Source organism: Passer domesticus, chromosome 3 (genome assembly GCF_036417665.1).
Source record: "Passer domesticus isolate bPasDom1 chromosome 3, bPasDom1.hap1, whole genome shotgun sequence".
NCBI lineage: Eukaryota > Metazoa > Chordata > Aves > Passeriformes > Passeridae > Passer > Passer domesticus.
This window is the reverse complement of record NC_087476.1, coordinates 8133912-8158580: the sequence shown is the minus strand read 5'-3', so window position 1 is coordinate 8158580 and position 24669 is coordinate 8133912. Positions and strand designations below refer to the sequence as shown.

The 24669-nt window shown below is 41.4% G+C and overlaps 1 protein-coding gene across 4 annotated transcripts in view; it reads left to right on the top strand.

Annotated features, from left to right (window-relative positions):
- Positions 1-24669, top strand: part of KLHL29 (kelch like family member 29) — a 387198-nt gene that overhangs the window by 124490 nt on the left and 238039 nt on the right. For all 4 annotated transcript variants that reach the window (XM_064411797.1, XM_064411794.1, XM_064411793.1 and 1 more), the window contains one exon: positions 22376-22681. In XM_064411797.1, the coding sequence (XP_064267867.1) occupies positions 22421-22681 (261 nt within the window). In that variant the 5' untranslated portion in view covers positions 22376-22420. The remainder of the gene's footprint in view (positions 1-22375; positions 22682-24669) is intronic.

The window sequence follows — 24669 nt, the reverse complement described above, 5'->3', positions numbered from 1 at the left end:
CATTGTATGGCATATCATAGGCAGTTGTGAAATAAATGATGTTTATCACTGTGCCTTATGTAAAAAGACTGCGAATACATGTTCCTTTTTGTAGTTCAGGTTTGACACAGTCATTGCCATAAGTCTTTTGCTTTTAATAAACAAGATTACATTGCAGCTGATACTTAAAACTCTTTTATTAGAAAAACCCAGGTACAAAGCCCTGCAGTGAGGGGCTGGGGGGTTATACAGAGCGTTCTAGAGATTTTATTCTCCTTTCCCTAATTACAGATAAGGGGTGCCATGCTTACAGCTCAGCTTCACGGGCACTTGAAGGATTTTATGATACTGCAGCTGCCAGTGCAGTTTGTTGAAAATCTTTCATTTTCATAACGGGAGCTGGGATGAGACTCTATTCCTAAACCGGCAGGATAAAAGTACTTTGACTTAATAGGTGCCATCCGTGTTAAAAGGATGATTTTGAAGATTATTAGCTGGCATGACTAAGATTTATGATGCAATCTGCTTTTTTCTCTTCCTTAGTACAGATAAGGGGGGTTATTATTGTTAGTAGAAATACCTATTAAAATAAACCCCATGAAGCAGTTTCAAGGATTTGATAAAAATGAATATAAAGTTGAAGCTCCCAGCTTATCTTTAACTCAAGTGATTTTCATGGGGTTATAACTCTTCTGGCATGGGATGAAGGAGCAGGAGTGTGATTTTTATCCTCACTCTACAATAGAAGGGAAAACCAGATTTTGTATTCCTTTCATTAGCACATTACTGCTCATTACTGCTCAGGTTTGCTTCTTCAAGGGAGAGTTAACAGAGATTGCAGGTAGGTGGGAGTGAGTTGGGAATTTGCATGAATGGCTGATTTTCAGGTTGCAGTCAGCAGTGTCTAAATGCCAGGTTCTATGAGGAGTTTTAGGGAGAATCTTTCCTGCCAAAGTCGTGCTCAGAAGAGCTGGAGAAGCTGTGGGTGGGAGAAGCTTTAAAACACACCCCACATGATGCTTTCTGCTGTCAAACATCTGGGTTTTAGGCTTCCAGTCCTGCCTGCTGAGTCACCTCATCCCTCTCCCTATTTGTTGCTATCCTCTTACATCTAAACACTGCCAGGGTCCTGAGGAATCGTCAGCAGTGTCAGCTGGGTATTTTGAACACATGGTGTGTTTTTATGTCTCTGTAGGTGTCAGTCCCAGGTAGAATGGGAGGGAAGGATACTGAATTTGCATAAGAACAGACATGCTGTTAATTCTTTCCTTGACTTCCCAGCTTTTGTAATTTTTTCATGCTTCTTATTCTAGGATTCAAAGTCAAGCCACTTTTCATTCTTTTGCACTTGTTTTTGGGGTGTGTGCATTTTGCTGTTGCTGGATTACTCATTCACAGCCTTGTATTCTGAAGTGATCTCCTATACAGCATCTAGTGAAACCAAATTATTACTTTGATTTAACTAAAAGCTAAAATGTTTAAGTTTCCTTTTTTTGATTAAAGAAAAAGTATCAGTGTGAGTGACTCATAAAACATTCAGAAAATATCGTTGCTGAATATTAAAGGAATTATGTATAATTTGGAATTTTAGGAATTTTTTCTTCAAATAATACCTAATTTTATTTTTTAAATTAAACCTTTTGCATTTATGGGCCTTTCTGACGATTTGGGGCATATTTGTAAAGTGCTGAGGGTTTAAAAATAATATATACGATTTGTGCTATCCAGCTTTTAAATGCTGTTGACTTAGACAACTAATTAAATTAGTTTTGTAGCTTCCCTTCTGTGCTGAGTAAGATGTATTTACAGGTTGTACAGCTGAGCATGATCTTCTGTCCCCAGCAATGCTAGGGAATGCTGCATCTGCAAAAATATTATTTTGGCTTTTGGCTTCTTGTAGCCTGAAAACTTAACCTGGAGTCTAGTGACATTGGTTTGGCCAGTATTGGTTTTGCTTGGCAATGCGTTTTTTTCTTTTTCAGGGGATTTTGTTTCTGTTTCTTCATGTTCTGGATACTGCTGTTCCCAAGGAACAAAAGATTTTGCACTGGTAGAAGAGGATGGGGATCATTCCTCAGAATTCAGGTGCTGACTGAGAAAGGAGAGATTGTTACTAAAATCAAGTTTGAGTTTGCCATCAGTCCTGTGGCAGAGCACACAGGCAGGTTCTCCAGTGCGGGGGTTCCTGTCTTGGCAGAGCTCTGGGATCTTGTTAAAAGCATCAAGACCTGGCTCTGTCTGCTTTCTCAAAAGCCTTTTTGTGTCTTAGCCAGGTGGTGAGATGTTTTGGATTAAACTTCCAGCTATTTGGTTGAAAGTTTCGGTGCCAGGTATGATCCAGTGATTTCTTGGAAGCTGGTGCGGTTTCCTCTCGGTAGTTTGGGCAGGGAGGTGTACGTGGCATTGCTCAAACAGGTCACTTCAAGCAGCCCAGTGCCAAGACTTTCATTCTCACTTCCTTCATCTTTATTAAAAATGACTAGAAGAAAGTTCAGAACTTTTTTATCTGAGATGTGCTACATCTAATATGTTTGTCAGACAACTAAGAAAAAAGTCACTGGCTAATGAGTCTTAATTGTAGCAAAACATCAAATCATTGTCACTTCTGCTGCAGTAAATGGCATTCATTAAATTAATCCACTCCATTACAGAAGTATTTTGCAGAGAATACCATGACCCAACTGCTTCTGTAACAGTAATAAGCTGAACATATCACTGTGGCACTATTAGGTATATTAGAAAGCAGTTTGAAGCATGTCTGCATGACCTGGAGCAACATCAGCAGGTCTCAGGTAGCATGTTTGAAAAAATAAGCTGCCTTAATTAGAGACAGGACCAAAGCAGAGCCTAGATGTGAGCATTCCTGTAGCTTAGCACAGCAGGAAATCAAAAGCTGGATCGAGAACCTCTTTGGCTCCATTTGTAGAGCAGCACAAGCCAAAAGAAAACTTAGACTTGAAGTGGGAACAGGGAATTTAGAAATCTGAATATTGCTTCTTTTTCTTCACTCTTAAGATTCCCTTTTAACTTCGGAGCTAAACCCACTGTGCTGTCTCTCCCCTTTTTCACCCAGTATCAGAAAACGGAGAACTGCATCATTCCCCAATGCCGCCATCAAAATTTTCTGGCAGGAGTTGCTTTGACTTTTAGCTGCATTCAATTTCATACCATATGTGTACATACACCCAAGGATGATACAGCGCCTTTGTAGCTGGGGAATGGCCTGCTTTATTAAACATCCCCCTCGCCAAGGGGGAAAATGAGCAGCCACAGTAAACACAGATGCAGGGAGGGAGGAGCAGTCCGAGCCGTGTCGCGGCGCATTGTACCTGAGGAAAAGCGTCAGCCCCTAATTGGCGCTGAGCGCAGCCCACCTACTTAGCGAGAGAGGCTGCCAAGAGCAAATTGCCCCGGTGCTCTGTGCGCCGTGCTGCCTTCCCATTGAATTCACTCAAATGGAAGGCTTTTGCCTTCATTTTCAAAACTCTCCATGTGTTGGCAAAACGCTGTCTTGGGGAGAGGCTCTCTGTCTAGAATAAAAACCTCCTGAGGATGCGTTCCCTACTTTGCTTCCTCCAAGGGTGGTGCCACTCCAATTCTTCTCGAAATTTGAAGATGACTGCGGGGGAGGAAGGGGGGTGTATTTGTTTTGGGAAGAGGGGATTTATTTATTTTTTTTCTGGGAAAACACATTTTGGCCCAGGAAGAATGAGCAAAATGACAATCTGTCTTGGAGCTCTTAAGCTACTAAGCACAACATTCAGTGCTTATATGTTGTCACAGTGCCAGCAGCGCGTGTGCAGAGGCAGTGCAAAAGAGAATAAATTAATGTATGCCATCCTTAAAATGATTTTATTGAGAGCCAGTGCTTTGTTTTTACTTAAAAATTCATAATCCCCTGTTTTGGCCCTTCTTTTGCACCCAAGCACTGAGATATGGCAGGGATGCTCCTGGAACACACTGCACTGTGGGATTAACTCCATGAATTCCATCACAAATAGAAATGGTTGGTCAGTTGGCAGGTTTTCCTGCTGGTTGCTTACATTTTCCCTTCTAAGCGAATAAAATTAATTGTCCAAAACTAAAGTCCCCTATGAGGGGTTAGCTGTAGACAGCTGAATTGGAACAGAATGGAGTTGTTGGTTCTCTTAAAGGTTTCTGCTCAATACCTTATTTAGAAGGGAACTTCTTTTGTGCCTGGTTTTTGGATGAAACTATGCTTAGAAACTTAATAAATTATAAACTTGTCACTTCCACTTCATCACTGCTACATTCCCACCTGCTTCTTCACCTCAGTTTCCTCCTCTCTACATCTGAGAATAGGATATGAGTCCTTTGTTTCTTTTTAATGGTGTGAGCTTGCCAAATTCTTGGAACATCGGGTCATTCTTGCTCACCTAGTGATTTCACTTAGGGATTTTAAGTTGGATAAAGCAAGGTCAGAAAGGTATGAGTACATAAGTAAAGAAAGTTTTGCATACCACCTATTTGAGTCAATCTTGTTTGAGGACTGGGGAAAGTCTTGGAGGAATTCTTCCCTAGACATGAAGCAAAGAGAGAAAGGAACCTGGATGTGGTAGAAGGGAAGGTGGTGAGTAGAAATGGGAGATGTGGTGAGAATAAAGGGGGAAAATTGATTGAAAGATTAATTAACACTGGGGGAGAAAATTGGGAAAGGCATCAGGGTCGTGGGTTTGAGCTGCATCTGGAGGTGGGTTGTTGTTGCTCCTTCACCCTCCCAATCCTCCTCTGATCTAACTTGGGATCTCATTTTCTGAGCCTTCCTCAAGCCTTTCCAGTCACTCTGGGGACTCAGTGCTGCCAGGGTAGAGAGCCCTGAGCCACCCCCAAGTCATGGCATTGGAGGGATGAAGGGATGGGCACAGTACCTGGGCTTGTACCTGGCCTTGGGCTTGTAGGGCCAGCGAGTATGATAGTCAAGTTTCCTTGGCTGCTTCAGAAAGACAGTGGTTCAAGATTAAAAAAAAGCAGTAACAGCAAACTGTGTTTTGTACATTTCTGAAAAGGACTTTAATCCAGTGGTGTGTGGTATTTCCCTAGTTGTGACAACTGCGTAGGTGTTTTTCTCATTAGAAAAAAAACAAAACCACAGTGACTTCATGAGTAAGGTCTGGCTTTCCCTCCGTGAGGAATTCAATCTTGGCCATTTTTGCTAAGTGTATTAAAATGCACAAGAAATTGTTGTTTCTTTTTTCTTCCATATGTGCATTACTGCCACAATATGACTTTGTGCAGACTTTACTGTAACCTGTACTTTAGCTGGTCAATGTAATTTATAACAGAAAAGCTACATATTATAATGCCAGAGCTTTCATAATATGTGTGTGTTGCCTCCACTCTGCTCTTTCATGGCAGTGCTACAAAATATTTTACCAGAGTAAGTGTAAATCCTATAATCTTCAAAATTAAATGGGGAAAAAAACCAACAAACCAGCCTCCATCGAAGCAGGAAGGCAGAAGCCTGTACCTCGTGCAGTAGCTGAGCATGGGGTTGCCTGAGGAAGGTAATGGCAGGTTTGCTGAATTGCAGAAACACCAGTGCCCTCTCTCATGAGCTTTGGCTGCTATGTGGGTGTTTGCTAAGCCTGCCCAAAAGCTCTGTTATAACAGTGGTGGGGATGTGGTGTTCATTTGCCATGTCCTTGGTTGTTTTTCTCATATCTCTTTGGCAGACTCCAGTGCTCTATTGAGCTGAACCTGCAGTGACATAGGACATCTGAAAGAGCAGAGAATTGTCCCTACTCCTTGTCTTGGGTCTAAAGCTGGAGTTAAAAACCAGTAGCACCACCTGAAAGGGAGCTTTAGCCCCAGTGCTGAGCATGGCCATTCTGGGCACATCGACATCCAGTTTCTGGCATGAAAACTCTGAGCCCAGCAGATTTCTGTAATGCCTTGTGCTTCAGTTATATAGGGAGCCAAAGCTGGAAACCAGATCCCTCAGCAGGATGAGTTACAATCTATTACCACCCCTTGGTGCTCAACTCAAAACATCCCTGTGTTTTGGAGTGACATGACACCAGAGGATTTGGGCAGTGGTACCTCATTTGGGAATTTCCAGCAATCCTGCAGTGATAAGTGGGCAAATGATGTTTCCTTTGGTTTATGCAACAGCAGGACATTGGGCACCTAAATAGCTTTATTAGCAATAATGTGGCTTCCTGCAGACTCTGAGGTACACAAGCCTAGAGGGGTTTTGCACATCTTTAAATTAGATATAATGTCTGACCTCTGCCCTCCCTACCTGAGGGCATCTTCTAGTTTTGGTCCATATTCTTTCCATCCTCATCTCACCAGCTGAAGAGAAAGGATAATAACATTCTTGACCTCAGAAGATTTTGTCACTTTTAAACAGGTAACAAGGGTGTTTGGATCTGGTGGCAGCGGAGCAGTGTAAACGGTGAGACAGAGCGCAATGGCACAGAGGAGGCAATTGTGCAAGATGCAGATTTATTTTTTGTTCATTACCACGTTTCTCTAAAATTCTGAGTGTTTTTTGTGTACTGTTGATCTTGCACACGTGCTTGGATTTTGCAAGAGAATTAAACAGATCCAGTGTAATGCCAGGAGCACATCCCCCATGTGAGTAGTACTGCAGACTCCTGTGCTGTTTCCCACGTGTGTTAGCAAAGGATGCTCTGGCACTCACTGTCACAGTGTCAGAGGCTGGATTTGGCTTTCCATTCAGCCAACAGATGATGTTTCCAAAAAAGAAACTTCTACAAAATGGGGAGTCTCTGGGAGATAATTACGTGGTTGTATAAATAATGAGTGAGATATTATCTGCTAGCTCTATAGTCACATCCACGGAGAGAAGAGATGAGCTTTCTTCGAGGGCAGTAGAGTTCTCTCAGCTCAATTAAATGGACGTATAGTACCAGCCTGACACTGAACATTTGTTCCCATAGGAGCCTGTTAAAGGGAAATACAGTTAGTGTTGCATACAGCCTGTGTTTAGACCTCCTGCTTAGATTATGAAAAATGTTAAAGCTAAAAAAAAAAACCCCTCATTATTTGAGTTCCAAAAGCTGCCTGGCTCCTGCATGCTCCCTGCAGCAGGGCACACCTTTCGCACTGCCCGATTAGCTCCGTGTTATCTAGTTGCAAATGCCTGGCTTCACTATTCCTGTACTTTATTTTAAAAGGCTTTTGCTGTATGCAATTGAATGTACTGTAATCTTCTTATCAAATACTGAAGCTCTTTAGTGATGCCATTTTGAAATGTACTTCGGTTTTTAAATTACAAATTCTTCTCTGGCTGGAAGGTCTCTGTGCTTGGTTCAGGCAGTAGTTGAGAATATATATGTGAGTGAGTGTGTGTGTGTGTGTGTGTGTGTGTGTGTGTGTGTGTGTGTGCATTTGGCTGTATACAGATGCCTGAAACATGCTGACCCCTTTCCTGATAATGTCCAATTGTGGACTTCCCTCTAAAACACTGGAAAGGGAAGACATGGGTTGCAAAGCTGGTAGGTGCCCTCCTGGGTAATTTTGGCATGCTTTTCCTGTGTTTTTTTGTTGTTGTTGTTGTATTTAGAACCTCCAAAAAGCTAAGTTCTCTCTGAACAGGACCAAGGATTTTCATTATTATTTATATTATTTTAAGTGAAAGAACAAGGCTGGTCTAGTTTTGAGTACGGAACTGAAAATCTGAGCTCATATATTCTGGTCTCACATCTGTCAGTAACTTGTGATGTGACTTGAAACAAAATCACTTAACCTGTAAGTCTCTTTCCCTACCTGTAAAATGGGGTTGAGTGTAAGAGGGATGCCATAAGCATTAAATATTTAATGTTTGTAAAGTGCTTTGAAGACAAAGAGTGCCACATAAATGCTTATCATTGTCCTAAAATACAATAAACTGTGTAACCTTGTGTAGGAAGAATGTGCGAGAAACTGTAACTTTACAAATGAAGACCAACACAGGAGAAGAAAGGACATCTTGCAAAATTGAGTATTAAGAATTTTTTTCAAAATGCACTGGAGAGTCTGTCTCTAAAGAATTAGCAGAGGCAGTCTTCAGGAACATTGAAAAATTTCAGAACATCATAGGATTCAGTAAACAAAGTTGGACTTTCCTTCTAATAAAGACAGAAAAGAAAGGAAAGTTCTAAACAAATGGTTCTGTTTGGCCTGACCACAGTAATAAAGCATTATGTGAATGCTGGGAAATAAGACAGTTAGTTATAGACAGGCCTTATTCTGAAGTGTATGTCTAATCCATCCTCAGTGGATGTGATTACTTACCTAGAAGATCAAGGAAATGGTATGGATATGTACTTTATTCAGGAAACCAATTGGTAGAGCACTCCATCTGTGGAGATCATTCCAAGCAGCTCGTTCACTTACGTCAGCTTAGAAATTGTTTACAAGTGGATAGGCAAAAAGATAATAATAGAATGCATGAGGAAAAAAGTGAAAGAAACTGGGAATGCACATGTCTTCAAAGCATGAAATTAAGCAAAAGCCAGCCTTTGAAATTATGTGAAGGTCTTCCCCATGGTGTTTATTTCATAAATACACTAATATATTGTGGATACAGAAATACTCAGTCCTTTCTGTCCCTCCTCTCTACCACTACAGAGGATGAATGCATGAGCTGCCTTGAGAGATTTCAGGAAAAAACTTAAACATTTGGCAGGGTAGCAGTTCCTCCAGATAAACATGTTCTAGGATGGATCCTCCTCCACAGGCTGCAGCTCCTGCCTGAATCCTGCTTCAGAAAGGGTTCCTCTCCATGGGGTGAGGTCTTCCATGGGCTGCAGTGTGGATATCTGGGGGAAAATCACAATGCTGAAGATGGACTTACTGCAGGGACATAGTAATAGGACAAGGAGTAATGACTTTAAAATAAAAGATATTTAGATTGGATATTAGGAAGAGATTCTTTATTGTGAAGATAGAGAGAGACACTGGCACAGTTTGCCCAAAGAAGCTGTGGATGCTCCATCCTGCAAGGGTTCATGGTTGGATGAGGATTGGAGCAACCTGGTCTAGTGGAAGGTGTCCCTGCCTGTGGCAAGAGGTGTTGGAAATAGAGGATCTTTGAGGTCACTTCCAACCTAAACCATTCTATGATGATCCTGTGGTCAACTTCCATCATGGTCCTCTCCATGGGCAGCAGGGACACCCCTACTCCAGTACTAGGAGGACCTTCTCCCCCTCCTCCTCCCTCTTTGATATCAGCAGGGCTGTTTCTTATACTTTTTTCCTTAATCCTCATTGCCTTTGCAGTGTTCTTGCCCCTTCCTAGGAATGTTTCACAGAGCCCCCACCAGTCTGGCTGCAGGGCTCTGTGCTTCCCTGCAGTGGGGACAGGGAACTGGCTGTGGGCAGCACAGGGCCTCCCCCTTTGACACCATCCCTGCAGCCTCTCCAGGTCAGAGAAACTGCTAGGAAGAAAGGTGTTGAGAGGTACATGAGTTCAGTGATCAATAATTTTGCATTTTTTCCTTTTTTTTTTTTTTCTTTTTGAGAGGTTACTGTTATGGTGCTCGCAGGCAAGCTTAGGCATGTGTTACAATTCTATGTACAACATTCCTGGTCGCTGTTTGTGCCCGGCAGGCAGGCTGCTGGATGAGCCAGGAGAGCTGTGCTGTTCAGAGTCAGAGCAGAGCAATTGTAACATCCTCCTGCGCTTTTTGGCCTAAAATCTATAAATTCGTAAGACTTGCAGGAGCGGTGTGGTGACTCATCCGTGCAGCAATCAAGGTGTCACAGCAAATCAAAAGTTTCCATCTCTTCTTTGAGACGGGGATTCGGAGAAAATGCTGACGGTAATTAAAAGAATTGCTCATCCCTGGCTGTGAAACTGCAGTGTGCCTCATAAGATATGCGTCTTATCTCCAAACTATTTATGGCTCTGTCTTGGGTAGTGCATGCTGGCACCCAGAGCTGTGGAGCAGGACGTGGCTTCCCCAAACAGGGCGTGCTGCTGGTACCTCATGCCACGTCGGGCTGGATTCACCATTTGATGTTTTCCCCTGGTGTTCAGAGCTCTGACTTTGTTCTCTCAAGTGCCATCATCTGTTGGGATTATTTAGTGGGAGGGCAGTACCTGTGCCTGATCTTCTGTGCCTGCTGCTGTTGATGCCTAAGAATTGCTTAGATGATGGTAATTCTCATTCTCTGCCTTTGACCACTGTTTGTGCCTTCAGAGAGAGGCTGCATTTTAAGCCAGACTGATTAATTAAGCTGCAACAGCATCACTGGATGGATGCTTCTCGTAAAAGCTGTGAGGAATTGTATGTGAGGAATAAATACTCATAGTGCTGTCTCTGTAATATTTTCATTTATGTCTCCTTGTTATGTTTTAGATCTCTGAAAACAAACTCTATAGTAAGTTTTGTAGCAGTGGTAAAATAATTTGCTTCAACGGCTCACTATTAGATGTCACAGCATACTTTTGGTTATCCTCATGTGTATGGGGAAATGGCAATGTGAAGAAAGATTAATCAATCAGGAAAATGATCTGTTATTTCCCTTCTCTTTTCATCTATTCCAAAAACCTGACGGGCTGCAAGGCAGTGTCTCTAAGCAGTGCATATAATGTATGCAGTTACTGCATGCTCAGCAGCTAAATGCAAACATTGCAGAGTAGAAACACAAGGTTTATCTAAAAATAAACAAAAAGGAAACAGAAATCTGTACTTCAGATTCTACACACAAGCTGTTCAAACAGTAAGATCTTAATAGTAGATTTAAAAGTGTCAACAGCAATGGCCTTGTGTTTTTGCATGGTTAAAACTTGTCAGCAAATGCAGTCTTTTGAGTGATAATAACACTAAAAGGCTTACAACAGACTGTCCTTGGTGTACTGCAAAACAAAAAACCTCACAGGAACAACAAGTATCTGTTGACCTGGGGTCAGCATGGGAATCGCAGGTCATTCTTGTAGGCTGAGAAGCTTCTTGAGGAAAGAGCAAAATCCGTGAAATCATTGCATTGCTTAACCACGCAAGTGGAAGGTCAGAAGGGAACAGGCCTCTTCAGATTATACTTAGTAACTATGAAGATTTTGCTTCTAGTAGTCGCTTTGCACTGCATAGTGTTTGTCCCCCCTTCTCCCTGCGCCTCCTCAGAAAAATTTCATCCGATCCAATCCGAAAGTAATCATGTACTCGTCAGCAATTTTTCAGCAGGCCAGACAAAATTATTCTAAAAGCAAAAAACAAATTATTTTGCCCTACATATGTTTATGGACAGATGAGCCAGGCCAGATCCGTTCGAGAAGATGGAAGGATGGGATGGTAACAAATAAATATGCGGTGCTTCCAAATATTAAACTGTCCCCCTATGCGCTACTGTAAATTGAAGTGAGTACTGTTGCTGTTAAGGTTGGCTTTTACACATATTTTTTGCTGGTGTTGACATCTACTGGATAAATTTGCTACTGACAGGAGGAATATGCTCTGTTTCAGAGAACAGGAGAGCGCTGTCCCCTCCTCTCATGAAGCTTGCATTGCACAGCTCTGTCTTGAACAGTCATACATCCTCACCACTGCCTTTTTTGTTGTTTTCTTTTTGTTGTCTTCTGTTCCCAAAATTGTCCTGTGAGCAAAAATTCAATTTAAAGATAGTAAATGGCAAACACATTTGGGCAACAGGCTGATGAAACAGCTGCTCTCTTTCTCCCATAGACCGGGATTTTTCTGTTTTGCCCAAGGCAGTAAAGGGAAATTAGTTTATTAGTTTCACGTTGGTCACTGGTGAATATCATCCTCCCTCACAAAAATAACACTTTAATTCTGCTTGATTTGAAATAATTGACCGATCAGGAGTGAGGCATGTGAAGGGAGCTACCAAGACAGAATTACACCGTTGGGCTGGAAGATCAATTGTTGGGGAGGAGAGCTGAGACACAGCAGCCTTATATTACACCTGCCTGTTTATTACACTTGGCCTGAGGGGAAGGCAATGCACCATTCTGATCTGTTGCCTCGGAGAAGTACGGATGTAAAATGAATGCAAAATCAGGAACAGCAAGTTGGGTTTTTATGTTAATACATTTTATATTGATACTGAGGACATTTCAGTAAACGGAGCTTCTAGTTTATAGAACAGCATATGTGTTTTTCCTTTTCTCTATGCCAATATACTTTCCTAAATGTGGTTTAATTTTAATTTTTTTTAGCTTCTCAATAATACTTGTAGTGATTGACTGGTAGCAGTAGCACAAATACTCAGTAAAATTAGTCCCACTGGAAGATTACTCAGATGCTAGAGCTCTTCTTACTCCTCCTTCCTCCGCTCTTTCTGCCTGTTTTAATGATTTCATTTTAAGAAAAACGACCTGAGGCACAGCAGAGAGAGAAAAAAAAAATAAAAGTCACAAGAAAAAACAATAGATAGACTTACGTTTGGCAAATCCTGGAACAGAAGCAAGTCCAGATGTTTGCTATACAGGCATTTGGCATGTATATAACAGCCTCGCTACAAGACTGCATATAGAGTTTTTGACAGCTTTGGTGGAATGAAAATAAATTATTGCTATTCAGAATAAAATGCAAAACATTTTGGCCAGTGCTTGCAAATCTAGTAGTTTTCAACTTATATTTTTAACTAAATTCTTGGTATTCTTAAATGCATATTTAAGTAGGTGCTTGGCAAACAGGATTTGATTTCTCTGTAATATTGAAAGGTTCTACATCACCTAACATATCTTGAGAGGGATATGGTGAGTGGTTCATGATCTGTTTATTATTTGATCCTGTTACTTCTAAAGCAGCTAATTAAAAGCTGCAGACCTCTGGCCTAGAAAAGGTGGGCTGCTGATTTCCTGCATTCAGCAAACAGCCTTCATCCAGCAGCTGAAAACATAAAACATGAGTCACTTGGGCCAAATTTAAATGAGATGCAAGAAAGGGTGGTGGAAGAAATGGTAACAGGAGTAGCTTTTAAGAGGCAGAGGAGCAAGCAGAGAGGCAGTTAACTTTGATACTGGCTGTGGTATTAATTCATTAGCATGGTGGCACCGTCCCTCTGGTTCTCGACGCATCGCCTTTCAAAACAAAACATAAATAGCAAGTGGATGTAAGTGATACTTACTCTATTGAACCAGCTGAAAATAAAGTCAATCCATTTTATGAAACATGGTTAGGCCACAAGAGGTGATGAGCTGTGACTGCAGATGGACAGATAACGTGGGCTCTGGCCAACTCCAGTGACATGCACTGAGAAGGGAATGTTTTGATCCAAAAGCCCCAGGTGTCTGCTCAGTATTTCCAGCCAGATAAAGGGGTGCTGGTGCTGATGGACTAATACTAATGGTACCAGTGCCATGAAGCAAAAAGATGGAAGTACAGAAATATGCAGAGAAACTCCTCTCCAGACTCTCCATTTTCTCAGGTGTTTCCGTAAGTGAGGAGCAAGCTTGTGAGGCTTTGTGAATGGAGGCCAGTGACAGTCACACATTTAGGGCACCAGAAAATGGAAAAACTGTAGTTATTCCCTGTGGGTCAGAAATGTTGTGTATTCTCTGGGAATTCAGTTACTGGAGGATTGGGATAACTGCACCTTCATACCTCAGAGTGCCACAAATCATGTTAAAGCCTTGAAGGTGTTTGGATGCCTGTCACTATGGACTGTGCTAGTTCAGTACATTTAAAAGACATGTAGATGTGGCACTTAGGGTTTAGTGGTGGACCTGGCACTGTTTAATGGTTGGACTTGGTGAACTTAAAGGTCTTTTGCAACCTAAATGACTCTGATTCTATGATTTAATGTTTCTTTTTATTTTTTTTCTCCCGAGGCAATTTTCATGGAATAAGCTTTTTATATGCCAGATGGTTAGGGACTGTTTTGTGCTGTAAGTGTACATGTGCTCTTGATTTGGGGGAGTGATACATGTCTCCTTTTAACAAAATGTGTGTCAGAAAATTCTGTGTGGTCGGAGGACATCAGTCCTGGAAGAGAAAATTTATTACTTCACCTGGTGCTGGCTGAAGCTTTTTAAATGTGAGCAGTGATGGGGTGGGATGACCCAAAAATATCCTCTAAGAGGGAAATTTGAAGTACCTTTTCTTTATTACAGCATTTTGCAGCACTGCAAGTGATCCAGAGATCTTATGCTGTAAAATACACTGCATTTAACCCTTCCCTTGGCAGAGAGCTTTCTCCTGTAATATTTTTGACTGATCAATCAGTCTTCCTTTAGGGTCTGGAAAACTGGCAACAGTAGTAAATAAAAGGAAATTTCTTCTGCCTTGTCCAAAATGTAATTTGAAGACCTAGTCCCCTTCTCCTCCCACCCCCCCCACCCACCTAAAAAAATATCCCCAAAAGAGCCAAAATGCTGCTAATTAAATTTTGTGGGATTTATTTTGTGACATTTGGCAACACTGACAGTAGCTTATTCTGCATTTCTGCTTTATTAACTATGAAGTCTTAGGCAAGATTAGGTATGTCAGGTCCTGGCAGCCACTTCACACGTTTTGAGAAGATGGCCCATTTCCCCAGAAGAAATCCAGTCGTGTCCCTGTCTCCCCTCCCCACCTGTCCCCGGCAGGCACCCCTGGACCCTGGCCACCAGTTGTCATCCTGCCAGCCCCCGTGCCAAGGTGCTGGCCAGTGGCTCTGCCTTGCAAGTCTTCCTGCACAAACCCTGCATGAACTGGCCTTTAACACGGCAGCTCCTGGCATTTGGCTTCCTTTCGTTTGCTTTTCATGCTAATGAGATAATTTAATTAGGGAAGACAATGTTTTGGGCAGTGTTTTGCAAGCAGGAGTGTTACAGAGGGGCATAGTTTTTCTCTCTCTCCATTTTTAACAAGGCTGAGTTCCAGACACTGCCAGCTACCCTGGACATGCAGAGACGTCTGAGGAAGTTCTTTTGCTTTTGTGTAAAGTTCTGGTGGATTTTCATTTACGAAACAGCTGCGTAAAGTTCCAGTCTTGTTGCTGTAGAAGGTCCTTGGAAAGACCAAGAATCTGCAGCAAGTGGCATCTAGAATTGATTTTGGTGGCTGGAGGGTGGTGAGGAGTGAATTTCGTGCTGAGTTTTTTTGTAAGGTTGTGGGGATGGTTTGCAACAAAGCCGTGGGGGAGAACCATGTCAACTAGGAGATTTTTCCAACAGAAGTTTGAAGAGAGAGAAATAGATTTAGTAGTTTTCTCCTGGAGTTAGGAATTTTATCCGAATCCATACCCCAAACAAGTATATTTTGACATATTTTCTATCAATTTATAGTTGATGCTAAGTACATCTGAGGATGTGGATGGTGGCCTTTTAGAATAGTCCAAGAAACTTGTATGGTCAGGAGCATCTGCAGAAGGAGACCCCTGCACCTGGTGTACACTTCATGAGTTTGTGTGTGTGTCCAGGTTTGGCAAGCAGCAGGATTCAAGGCAGGACTCGTCTTGACCTTCTGTTCCAGCAGTGTGAGCATCAGGACCACCCTGAATCTTCGGAACTTTTCTCACCCTGCCAGTGCTCATGATCCATGAATTGAAGGATGTGTTACCCAATCTGCTCAGACTGTAAAAAAAAAATCAGTATCTGAAAAGCAAATTACTGTAGATAGGAAATGATCACAGTGAAGATAAATTTCCTAGGAGCTTAGTAATAAACCATACACTTGGAGATTTTTTAGTAACCCTCATTTAGGAAGGTTATATTCTGTCAACTGTGAAGGAAAGAAACTCCAAGGTATGGTTTCATTCACATCATGACTGGGTTCTTCTTTTTTATTTGGATAGTCTAGTTTATCTTTTTACTTACCTAGGGGGAAGATTTCCATATGCATCTGAGGTACTCAGAAATAAAAAGTGCACAAACTTTTCTACAGTACTTTGAGATAGCAAAGCAAAAATCTTATTTTTGTTTCTTTCATAGTGAGCTTTCTGATGAGAAGACACCGTTGTGTTCATGCTCAGATTTTTTTTTTATGTGTCCCAAAGCATCACCTCCTCCAGCATATATTTGGAAATTTAAATCCTATATAATCTCTTTAATCTACTGCTCCTTTATGACTTACAGGGTTAGGATTTGGGCTGGTTTTTTTTTCTTCTTTTTTTTTTCCTTTAAGATCTGATTGTAGCAAAGCAGCTCAAGTCTCTCTGCCTTGTCTTGGATTTTACAAGAGCTTTACAACTGTTTACAAGACTAAATCAGGGGTTTACAAAAGTAGACCTTGCTTGATAATAAAGTTGTTTCCTTGCCTCTCAAATATTTCTGGATCTTATCTTTCTACACAGCTGCTTGTAGTTCAGCTTTACAGAATCTCTTGATTGCATTCTTTCTGCACTTGTCTAACAGGGAGTTCTTTCATTGAAGTCATCCAAACAGAAAAAAAAAGTAGTTCAGTAAAAATTGTGAAAATGGATTAGTCAGTTCCATGTAGGCTTGTAACAATGATTCTATATGTGTCTAAGAAAGTCTTTGTAGGTTATAAAAAATGTTGATCTCGAATAAAACATTTTGCTTGGCACATTGCTGAAGATTTTGTCCTGAAGCTGCCAGGACTGCTAGTACCTTGTTTTATTTTGATTTTCTTGAAGATGTGTACATATATGACCTGACGATTGAGTTACAGCCAGGATTTATGGTAATACTGATATATTTCAATGTGATTTTGGTGCCATGTGCATAAATTATGTCTGCAGACCTGTGCCTGGGGAGAGGTTGTTGTGTCGGTAGGCTCTGATAAAACTGCATGTTGTAACATTTCCCCTGCAGCATATATGTGAAATCATTCAAGCTTAGGTACTTAGACATCTTCCTTTTTATCAGTTACAGTTCTTCATGCTAGATCTGATTCCAGCAAATCTCTCTCCCTCTTTTTTTTTTTTTTTTTTTTTTTTTTTTTTTTTTTTTTTTTTTTTTGTGTGTGGATGTCATAAAATTCTTAGGCATTACATGCACTTAACTGCTTTTAAAGCTCTCTGATGGGCTATTTTACCTGTACTTCCATTTATCCTGTCTGAAAACACGTAAGATTATTTAGCTGCATATTTTAAAGCTTCACGTTCTTTCTTTCTCCTTTTCTGCCATTTCCCTAATGACCATGTATCTCCTTCCGTCACTGTCTCCCAACGTCTCTCGCCTATCATGTTTCTGTAATGTTATTATTTAAAAGGTAAATTTAGAAACAAATGCTTACCCAGGAAAAATTTAAATTAAAAGCTTGACCTTTATTTTTGAAGTCACTTAATGAAGTTGACTAATAGTCTAAGAAATCTGATTCTCCAGCTTCAGACTGGCTGAAAGCCTGTTTTTCCTTATATTTATATCTGTGGGGACAGACACTTTAAGGAGACCTTGACTAGATAAGCGTGGAAAGCAGGGAAAAAGCTGCTCCAAGGCTCGAGCCCGGACTGTCATTTAGAGGAACATGAATAGGAAGCATTTTTTCTGCAGAACAGTGAGTGTTTTGGGCTTGGGGGAAGAAGGGCAGTGTTTAAATGTATCGAGCATAAAATGAAATGTTAACCACTTGAGTTTAATAAATCTGCAGCAATGATCTGTTTGAACCTGGTAAGAGCCCTGAGGACAGCACGCTGCTATCTCACACGCCGCTGGCCTTTCCCTCTCCTCTGTGTGTGCCTGTGTATAAGCTGTGGAAACGAGGAACAAATGAGCTTGCATAAGAGATGTGGTGAAAAATGAGTACCAGGAGGAAGGTGGTTTTGTGCTAAGAAGGTCAGAGGATTTCTAAATGGCCAAAGTGTTCAGGGTAAATTTGGAAGCTGGATGTTGTCTGTGTAAGTGCCCTACGTTTGAGTCCCGAAGACATTTGCATTTTGCCAAAAAACTTTCTCAAATATTACTGTTGAAAAAGCCATTAGTATGAGATACGTCTAAAATTCCTTTTTGTAGAAAGTCATGTTCTCTAGCAGGGGTACACTCACATTTTACTTTGCCTTGAGAGGGATAGATTTAAAGTAACTTCTTTTTATGGTCTCTCTCACCTGTTGCGTTGTGTGTTTTGGCCTTGTCCCATTCCTCAGAAGATGTTTGGTATTGTTTCATCAGTCTGTTACCCTCTCCTTATCTACCCTCCCAAACCCATTTTTCTCTGAAAGTAAATGATGGGGGAAGGGGTCAGGTGCATGTATAATCCCCACTGGCTTCTTCATAACCTGTGGCTGAAACAAAGCGGGCTGTGTTCTGGCATTCTTTTTGCAGCACATGCACAGTGATGCAGTCTTGGGGACTTCTTGCCTTGCCATATCACTAAATCTCATTTTACATTTGTCATGGGATTTGTATTCACCTGTGGTTGCTCAATCTCTCTTTAGCTTATAGCCCTTTCTACAGCCCTCCCTTAATACCAATTTGATCTCCTTTTTTTGCTTTGAATTTACCAGTTCATCCAGTAACTGCTATGGGTTTCTCTCTCTTTTTTTTCTCTCTCTTTATTAGGGTGGGGGATTTTTTCCCCTCTAAGAGAGTTTTTGTTCCTTTTGGCTGCACAGTAAAATCCTTTGATTCTGTGTGACAAATGGGAGCGTGTTTCATTTCTAGTGGAGATTAAAGACACCCGGCTACTCCAGTGATTACATCTTGAGTAGAGGGTGAGGGAAAGCCTGTCGCCCTGACTCCACCACCTTCTCCAGACAGTGTCAGCTGAATTGGGTGTACAGAGGGATTTCCAGCAATAACAGGGTGCAGTATGCCTCCTAATGGACTACGAGTCTGAGATGCACAATTCATACATTCTTTCTCCTGCTGTCTGTGTCTACATTTTGGGTTTGTGGCTCTGATGTAGAGTGGACGTATCTGAGATAGTCAAAGCTTATCTGCTCTGGTACTGGCTCCTGCATGTGACAGTGTGGAGCATCATGCTAGCTGAAAAATCAACCCCACAGCTGAGGTTGATAGATCTGTAATTAGCCAAGGCTTTGCTGGTGCAGTATCTAAAAAACAAGGTAAAAATCTTCTTTCTCTTCCTCTGTGCTGTTTAGAGGGGTCTAAAACTAGGTAAGAGAAAATGTCTGCACATGAATCTTGAGGAAAACTTTCCTTAAAAAGGTAAAAACACATGAATTAATTGTAGCTATTGATGTTGGTGTTCATAAGTATTAATCATTGATGTTTCTCCTTCTGTCTCTGCAACAGAAAGGAGTGTTGTTTTGGTGGAGGTTTTTTATTTTTTTTTGTTTTGTTTTGTTTTGTTTTGTTTTGTTTTGTTTTGTTTTGTTTATTTTTAGGCTGAAAAAAATTCTCAAAGAACATGTCTGGAAAATTGTAGCCGAAAATCAGACATTGTGGAACTGGTAGTGACAGGGTGAGGGCTGTGGCTGGACTTGATGATCTTAGAGATCTTTCTCAGCCTTAAGGATTCTGTGGTCTCTGACTGCAGTGATTGCTGCCCTCCCTGCTGTTTGAGTGAGGTTTCCACTGGCCTCACTCTGTTTCTCAAGATAGTTTATGCTGCCCTGTGTCAAGTTCTGTGCAGAGGAATGTGATGATTACACTTGACTCAGGACACACTGCTGGAGAAGTTTTTCTTATGAGTACAGAATATGTTTAAAGCATTATTATTTTGATTGCGATCCTCAACATCAATAGTCTAGACAAAGCATAAACTCTGGATCTAAAAATACACTTAAAAATTAGCTAGTCTGTTCACAACTCATTTCTTACCTCACCCAGCAGCTATTTATGAAAACATTTTCTATTCTTTCTAATTTTAAATAGCAAGCACTAGCGGTTGAATACTCATTTATTAGATAGTTATCCCCTCTGGTTTTTCTGTACATCTTGTCACTGTCAAGTGACTTTGTACCCAGCCAAAAATGACATGTTGAAACAAGTAGTGTATGTTTAATGCAGTGTATTGGGGAGAAAAAAAAAAGAAAAAAAACAAGACTGATATTTAGCCCCAGCTTTTATGTTTTCATTGGAAATATGAAGTACAGTAGCTGGACTGAGAAGTGAATGTGCTCATGAAGAGGGTGTTGGGTTTTAAGTAAACTTCTTAATGCATGGCTTAGTCACAAGCTTTTTTCCTGCTTGTTATTGACGTCCTTGCCTGTCAGTCTCATCTGATAGAAGAATTGCTGGGGGCAGGGTGCCTGGGATCGTGTGGCAAAAACTCCTTGCTATTGACTTGTGTGCATGTGTGCCACTGCTCTCCACTGAATTAAATGTCAGATGTGCTCAGGAGTGTGGGTGGGTGGGGGAGATGTGATTTGGTTCTCCCTGGTTGCCTTGTCAAGGAGTACACTAATACAGCTCGTGGAGATCCTCGGGCTCGAGAGGAGAAGGGCATTCAGTTGACAGCCACCATCCAAACAGTCACAAAAGATAGCTTCATACAGCAGTGGAGACTGTTGGGATTAAAAAGAAATTCTTTCCAAGGCAAGGAGTAATAAAGGATATTTTGAAATTGCAGCTTGCAGTTTGCAGGCTCCTTTTTTGCCTGACTTAGCAAAATGGTTATAAAACAAATGAAAGCGAGGTTATACCTGTGGAATTTCTAACCTTTAAAGACACTGTGTTTAGGTACTGAATTTATTCTGATATAGTTTTCACTAGAGAAAAAGTTTGCTTTCTTCGCCTCTACTAAAAGAAAAGGTTCTGTTTTCACTACAGCAGCTTTCACAGCACTGGTGTCTCTGGGTTTTCCTGTGGTCATTGTACAGCTGAGCTCACTTGGTCCTCTGGAAAACACAGAATTAGCTTTCTCAATGAAAGTATCAGATGGCCACAGAAATGAAAGAGGAATCTAAGTAAATACCAGAACCATCAGCCCTCAAATCATCAAGTCAAACATTGCATCACATTCTATTAAAGAAAAAAAAAATAGTTGTGTTAAGAGGAATGTCAATTTTGTGGCTAATACCAGCAACACTATGGTGTGTTCTCCAGTGTAGGTTCTTGCTGGAGGTGCTCATTCTTGGAGATGACAATGTAACCATCAGAAATGCAGCTCGTTGGGAGATTTGGCTTGGTCTTTTGTTGAACATAATGATTGTGGGAAGGAATTCAGTGGGGTTTTGCAATATACATTTATATTATTGAATTTTTAACTGAGGGGGAGTATTCTTTGTCTCACCTAGTGAACCAGCTCTCAGCTCCTCTCAGCTCTCTAGTGAACCAGGTGAATCTTACATCCTTTAGGCATAATGATTGGCTTTGTTTGCCTTTTTAATTTCTACGAGGTGAATAACTAATATTGGCTATAGGCACACTGTTTTATAACACTTCTAAGTTTTTTGTCTCTCTTAAGAAGTTTCTTACCTTCAAGTTTCTGGGTGAGTTTAGTTCTGGCTCCCTCCACAATCCTTATAAACAGATATTCTTACCATCCATTTTTGTATCTAAGTGTTTGTGAAACAACATTGCTTCCACTGACCTTATGTCATTATTACAAAGAACTTAGTGGATTGTGTGATGCAAATAAAATAAATCAGGTGCTACAGTGACCTAGATACTCATTATTTATTTATGGAAATAAATACATTTAGAATTTATTCGTACTGTTTTTTCTATTGCAAATGCTGTAAACTTTCACTTACTCAGAACTCTGCTGGGAAAATAGCATTATTTCCACCATTCTGCACATTAGGAGACCTTGCCAGGACGACTTCAGTAACTGCTCTAGGCTATGTAACATATAATTGTCAGAACTAAGATTAGTTGTTGGGAGTCTTGACTCATAATGTTGTGTTAAGGCATCCCTCACCTGGCAGATAAAATCTGTAGATAACAAAGACTGAGGGGTGATAAGGACAGAGTGATCATAGAACAACTTGGTCATAGATCACCTGTGTGTGTTAAAAGTGTAGCCAGAAGCATGGGAGGAGACAGAAGATGTTGGCCTGCCTCCTGTAGAGCATCCTCACTGTCAGTGGTGTCACAGAGTGAAATATTCCTGTAGGAGCTTCCAGTGAGGAGGTCTAGCAGAAAGGGGGCTGTGTGAAGCAGTATTTGGCTTTGAAAACAGAGAAATAATGGGTAGATTGAGCAGGTAGATTTTTTTCTCTTTGATCTTTAGTCTCTATATTTGGTCATGTGTCAGGTACAGAAAAGAGGCTACAGCAAAGATCTGAAGGCTACCGAGAAAACGGAAAGATGGAGCTGTTGGGAATGTTTTCCTGTTGTCAGAACATTGAATTATGACTTTCTTGTAACTTGGCTTTTCACAGTTTGTGTGCTTTTGCTTGTTATTTTGATGAAGAGTTTGGGCAGATCTTCAGGTCTGTGGAACTGAGCTGTCCACTGTGTCCTTGTACTTGCCTAAACTCTCTCATTTGTGTTCTAGATTAATATTCACTGTGACACTGCTGTCTTCCTCTTGATGTTCAGCTGGGAAAAGAGGAGAAACAGTGCTCTCCTAAGGCAGAGAAGGCATGACAGGGTCTTGCCTGGTGGTTACAGAGCACAGTCCCTGTGCAGGCCCTCATCCCTAACTCCTGTGTGTCGTTCGTCTTCCAGGCAGGCTCTCGAGTTCCGCCTGGGCCGCAGCCGCCCTCCACCGAGATGTCACGGCACCACAGCCGCTTTGAAAGAGATTACCGTGCCGGCTGGGAGCGCCGGGACTGGAGCTCCAACGGGAACCATGTGGGCAGCACCAGCTGCAGCAGCGCCGCCAGCACCACCAGCAGCTCCCGGCCCGGGCTGCTGCCCCTGCCCATCGTGCCCTCGCGCCTGCCCACGCCGGCCACCGCCGCCTGCACCACCGGCAACAGCGAGGTCATCACCAGCCTGGTGGCCAACTCCTCCCCAGCTTCCAGTACCAAAGTAAGAATGCTGATTTTTTTTTTTGCCCTTTTTTTTTGCCTTTTTTTTTTTTTTTTTTTTTTACACGGGGTTGATAAGTTGAAGGGATGTTAGAGATGGAGCGTCATCTGTCCCTTTGTAAGGCTTGCGTTCATGGGGTAGCCAAGAGTAGGAAGATGAGTTTATATGGGCAGTCTGTGTCTTTTTTATTCCTTTCTGTGTTGTACATTCACCAGAGTAGGTCTTTCTTGCTCCAAAATGGTCTCCATGCTTCTGGCCCAGGCAGAGCAAGTGTTTCCTTCCTTTCACCACTGCCTACGTTTGGGCTTTCTGTGGCTTTCCCTGGAACTTACTGCTCCCATTTTTCTTTTGGGAATGCTCTTGTCTGTTGACCAAGTGACCAAGGCAGAGCTGTGGCTGACAGCAACTGGATGTGGTTCTTATCCACAGGCAGTGGAAAGTGACTAAAGGTCATAATTTTGGTTAATGGTGTTTTCTCTTTAGTGGATAGTTTACTGTGAGGTTCTCAAAGCCTCATTCTTAATGCATGCTGGAGTGAATCTATGGAACTGCTATAACCAGGCTCGCTCATTTGTGCAAAAATGCACACTAAGGAGTGAGAATATGTTAAGCACCAGAGAATAGAGGTCAATAGTAAACTGTTGGGATTTTTTGTTGCATTATATTATTGGAGGGAAGAGGGTGAGTTTTCCTTGAAAAAAAAAAACAACCAACAAACTCTTGTAGAACTGCAAAGTACATTAGATATTCTTGGAGAAAGTTGGGGTTTCTTTTTGCATGCAGATTCAGATGGAACAGCTGGGAACAGAAAAACCTGGCAAGTGGTAAAGGTGACCACAGCGCTGGCAAAGTGAGACAGAAGCGCTGCTGGGTTTCTTTTTATGATATTTAACATTTTCTTTCAACTTGGTTTCATTTTAATAACTGAAAGTGCCAAATGCAGCAGATGTAGACAGAGGGAAAGGAGACAATGAAGTTATTTAAAGTAAGCCAAGAGCAAGCTGAAATTTTGCTGCAGTACCATTATTATATTGATTTTTTTCACACTGTAGAAAAACAAGGTCAATGCTACAGAAGGAAACATTAGCTTAAAGTGTAGTTGTAAAAATTTGCCATGGCATCTTAAAATTATTATCATTTGGAAGAAGCTACTCAGATTCTGATCAAAACATTTTTAGTGTTCTCCAGATGCTATCCCGTGATAGATGCATTTCAATCATGCTTTGTCTGGAGATGATTGAAGCAATTTTGGAGCTACAGCAGTGGTTTCATTTATCATGACCTTTGTTCCTGGGTCTGCTTAGAGTCCAACAATTGTCTGAAGCTGATCAGCCCTTTTCCCAGATGTTCAAAACCATTTTGAAACTTATCAGTGCTAGTAAACCATGTGTTTATTGGGGGAGAGGAGGCAGGAACAGCAAGTTAAGTGCCTTTTGATCATATGCTAGATGTGAACTGTCTTCTAAATTACCTTATTAGACAATTTTCTGATGACTTTCATTAGTAAGAATGTTTTGGCATGAATAGATCAAAAGCAATAAATAGACAAGAATGGAGGTAACAGGAGACACTTTTTTATTCTGAGAACTGTTAATCAGCTGTGTAATCTCCCATAAAATAAGAATGTAAAAATGCGTAGAGTTTTTGCCCCAGCTTCTTCTTCTGTGAATCAGCTAAGTAACTCTAACTAAAAATTCAAACTTGAACGTATTAAAGAGGAAAAAACTGTGAAGAAGTGAGAGAGGTAGGTAGGTAGGTAGGTAGGTAGGTAGGTAGGTAGGTAGGTAGGTAGGGTAAGCAGAGATGTTAGGGTATGGTGCCTAGCAAGCTTGTAACTAATAATGTGAAATGGTGTCACAAAAACCATCAGGTGCTCATGCACACTCCTGTTCACCCTGCCTGCCTGCGTCTCTCTCCCTCACGCACAGCACACTTACATTTGTGGTCAGCAGTGTAACCAGCCAAGGCTTTTCCCTGGTAGAATCCAG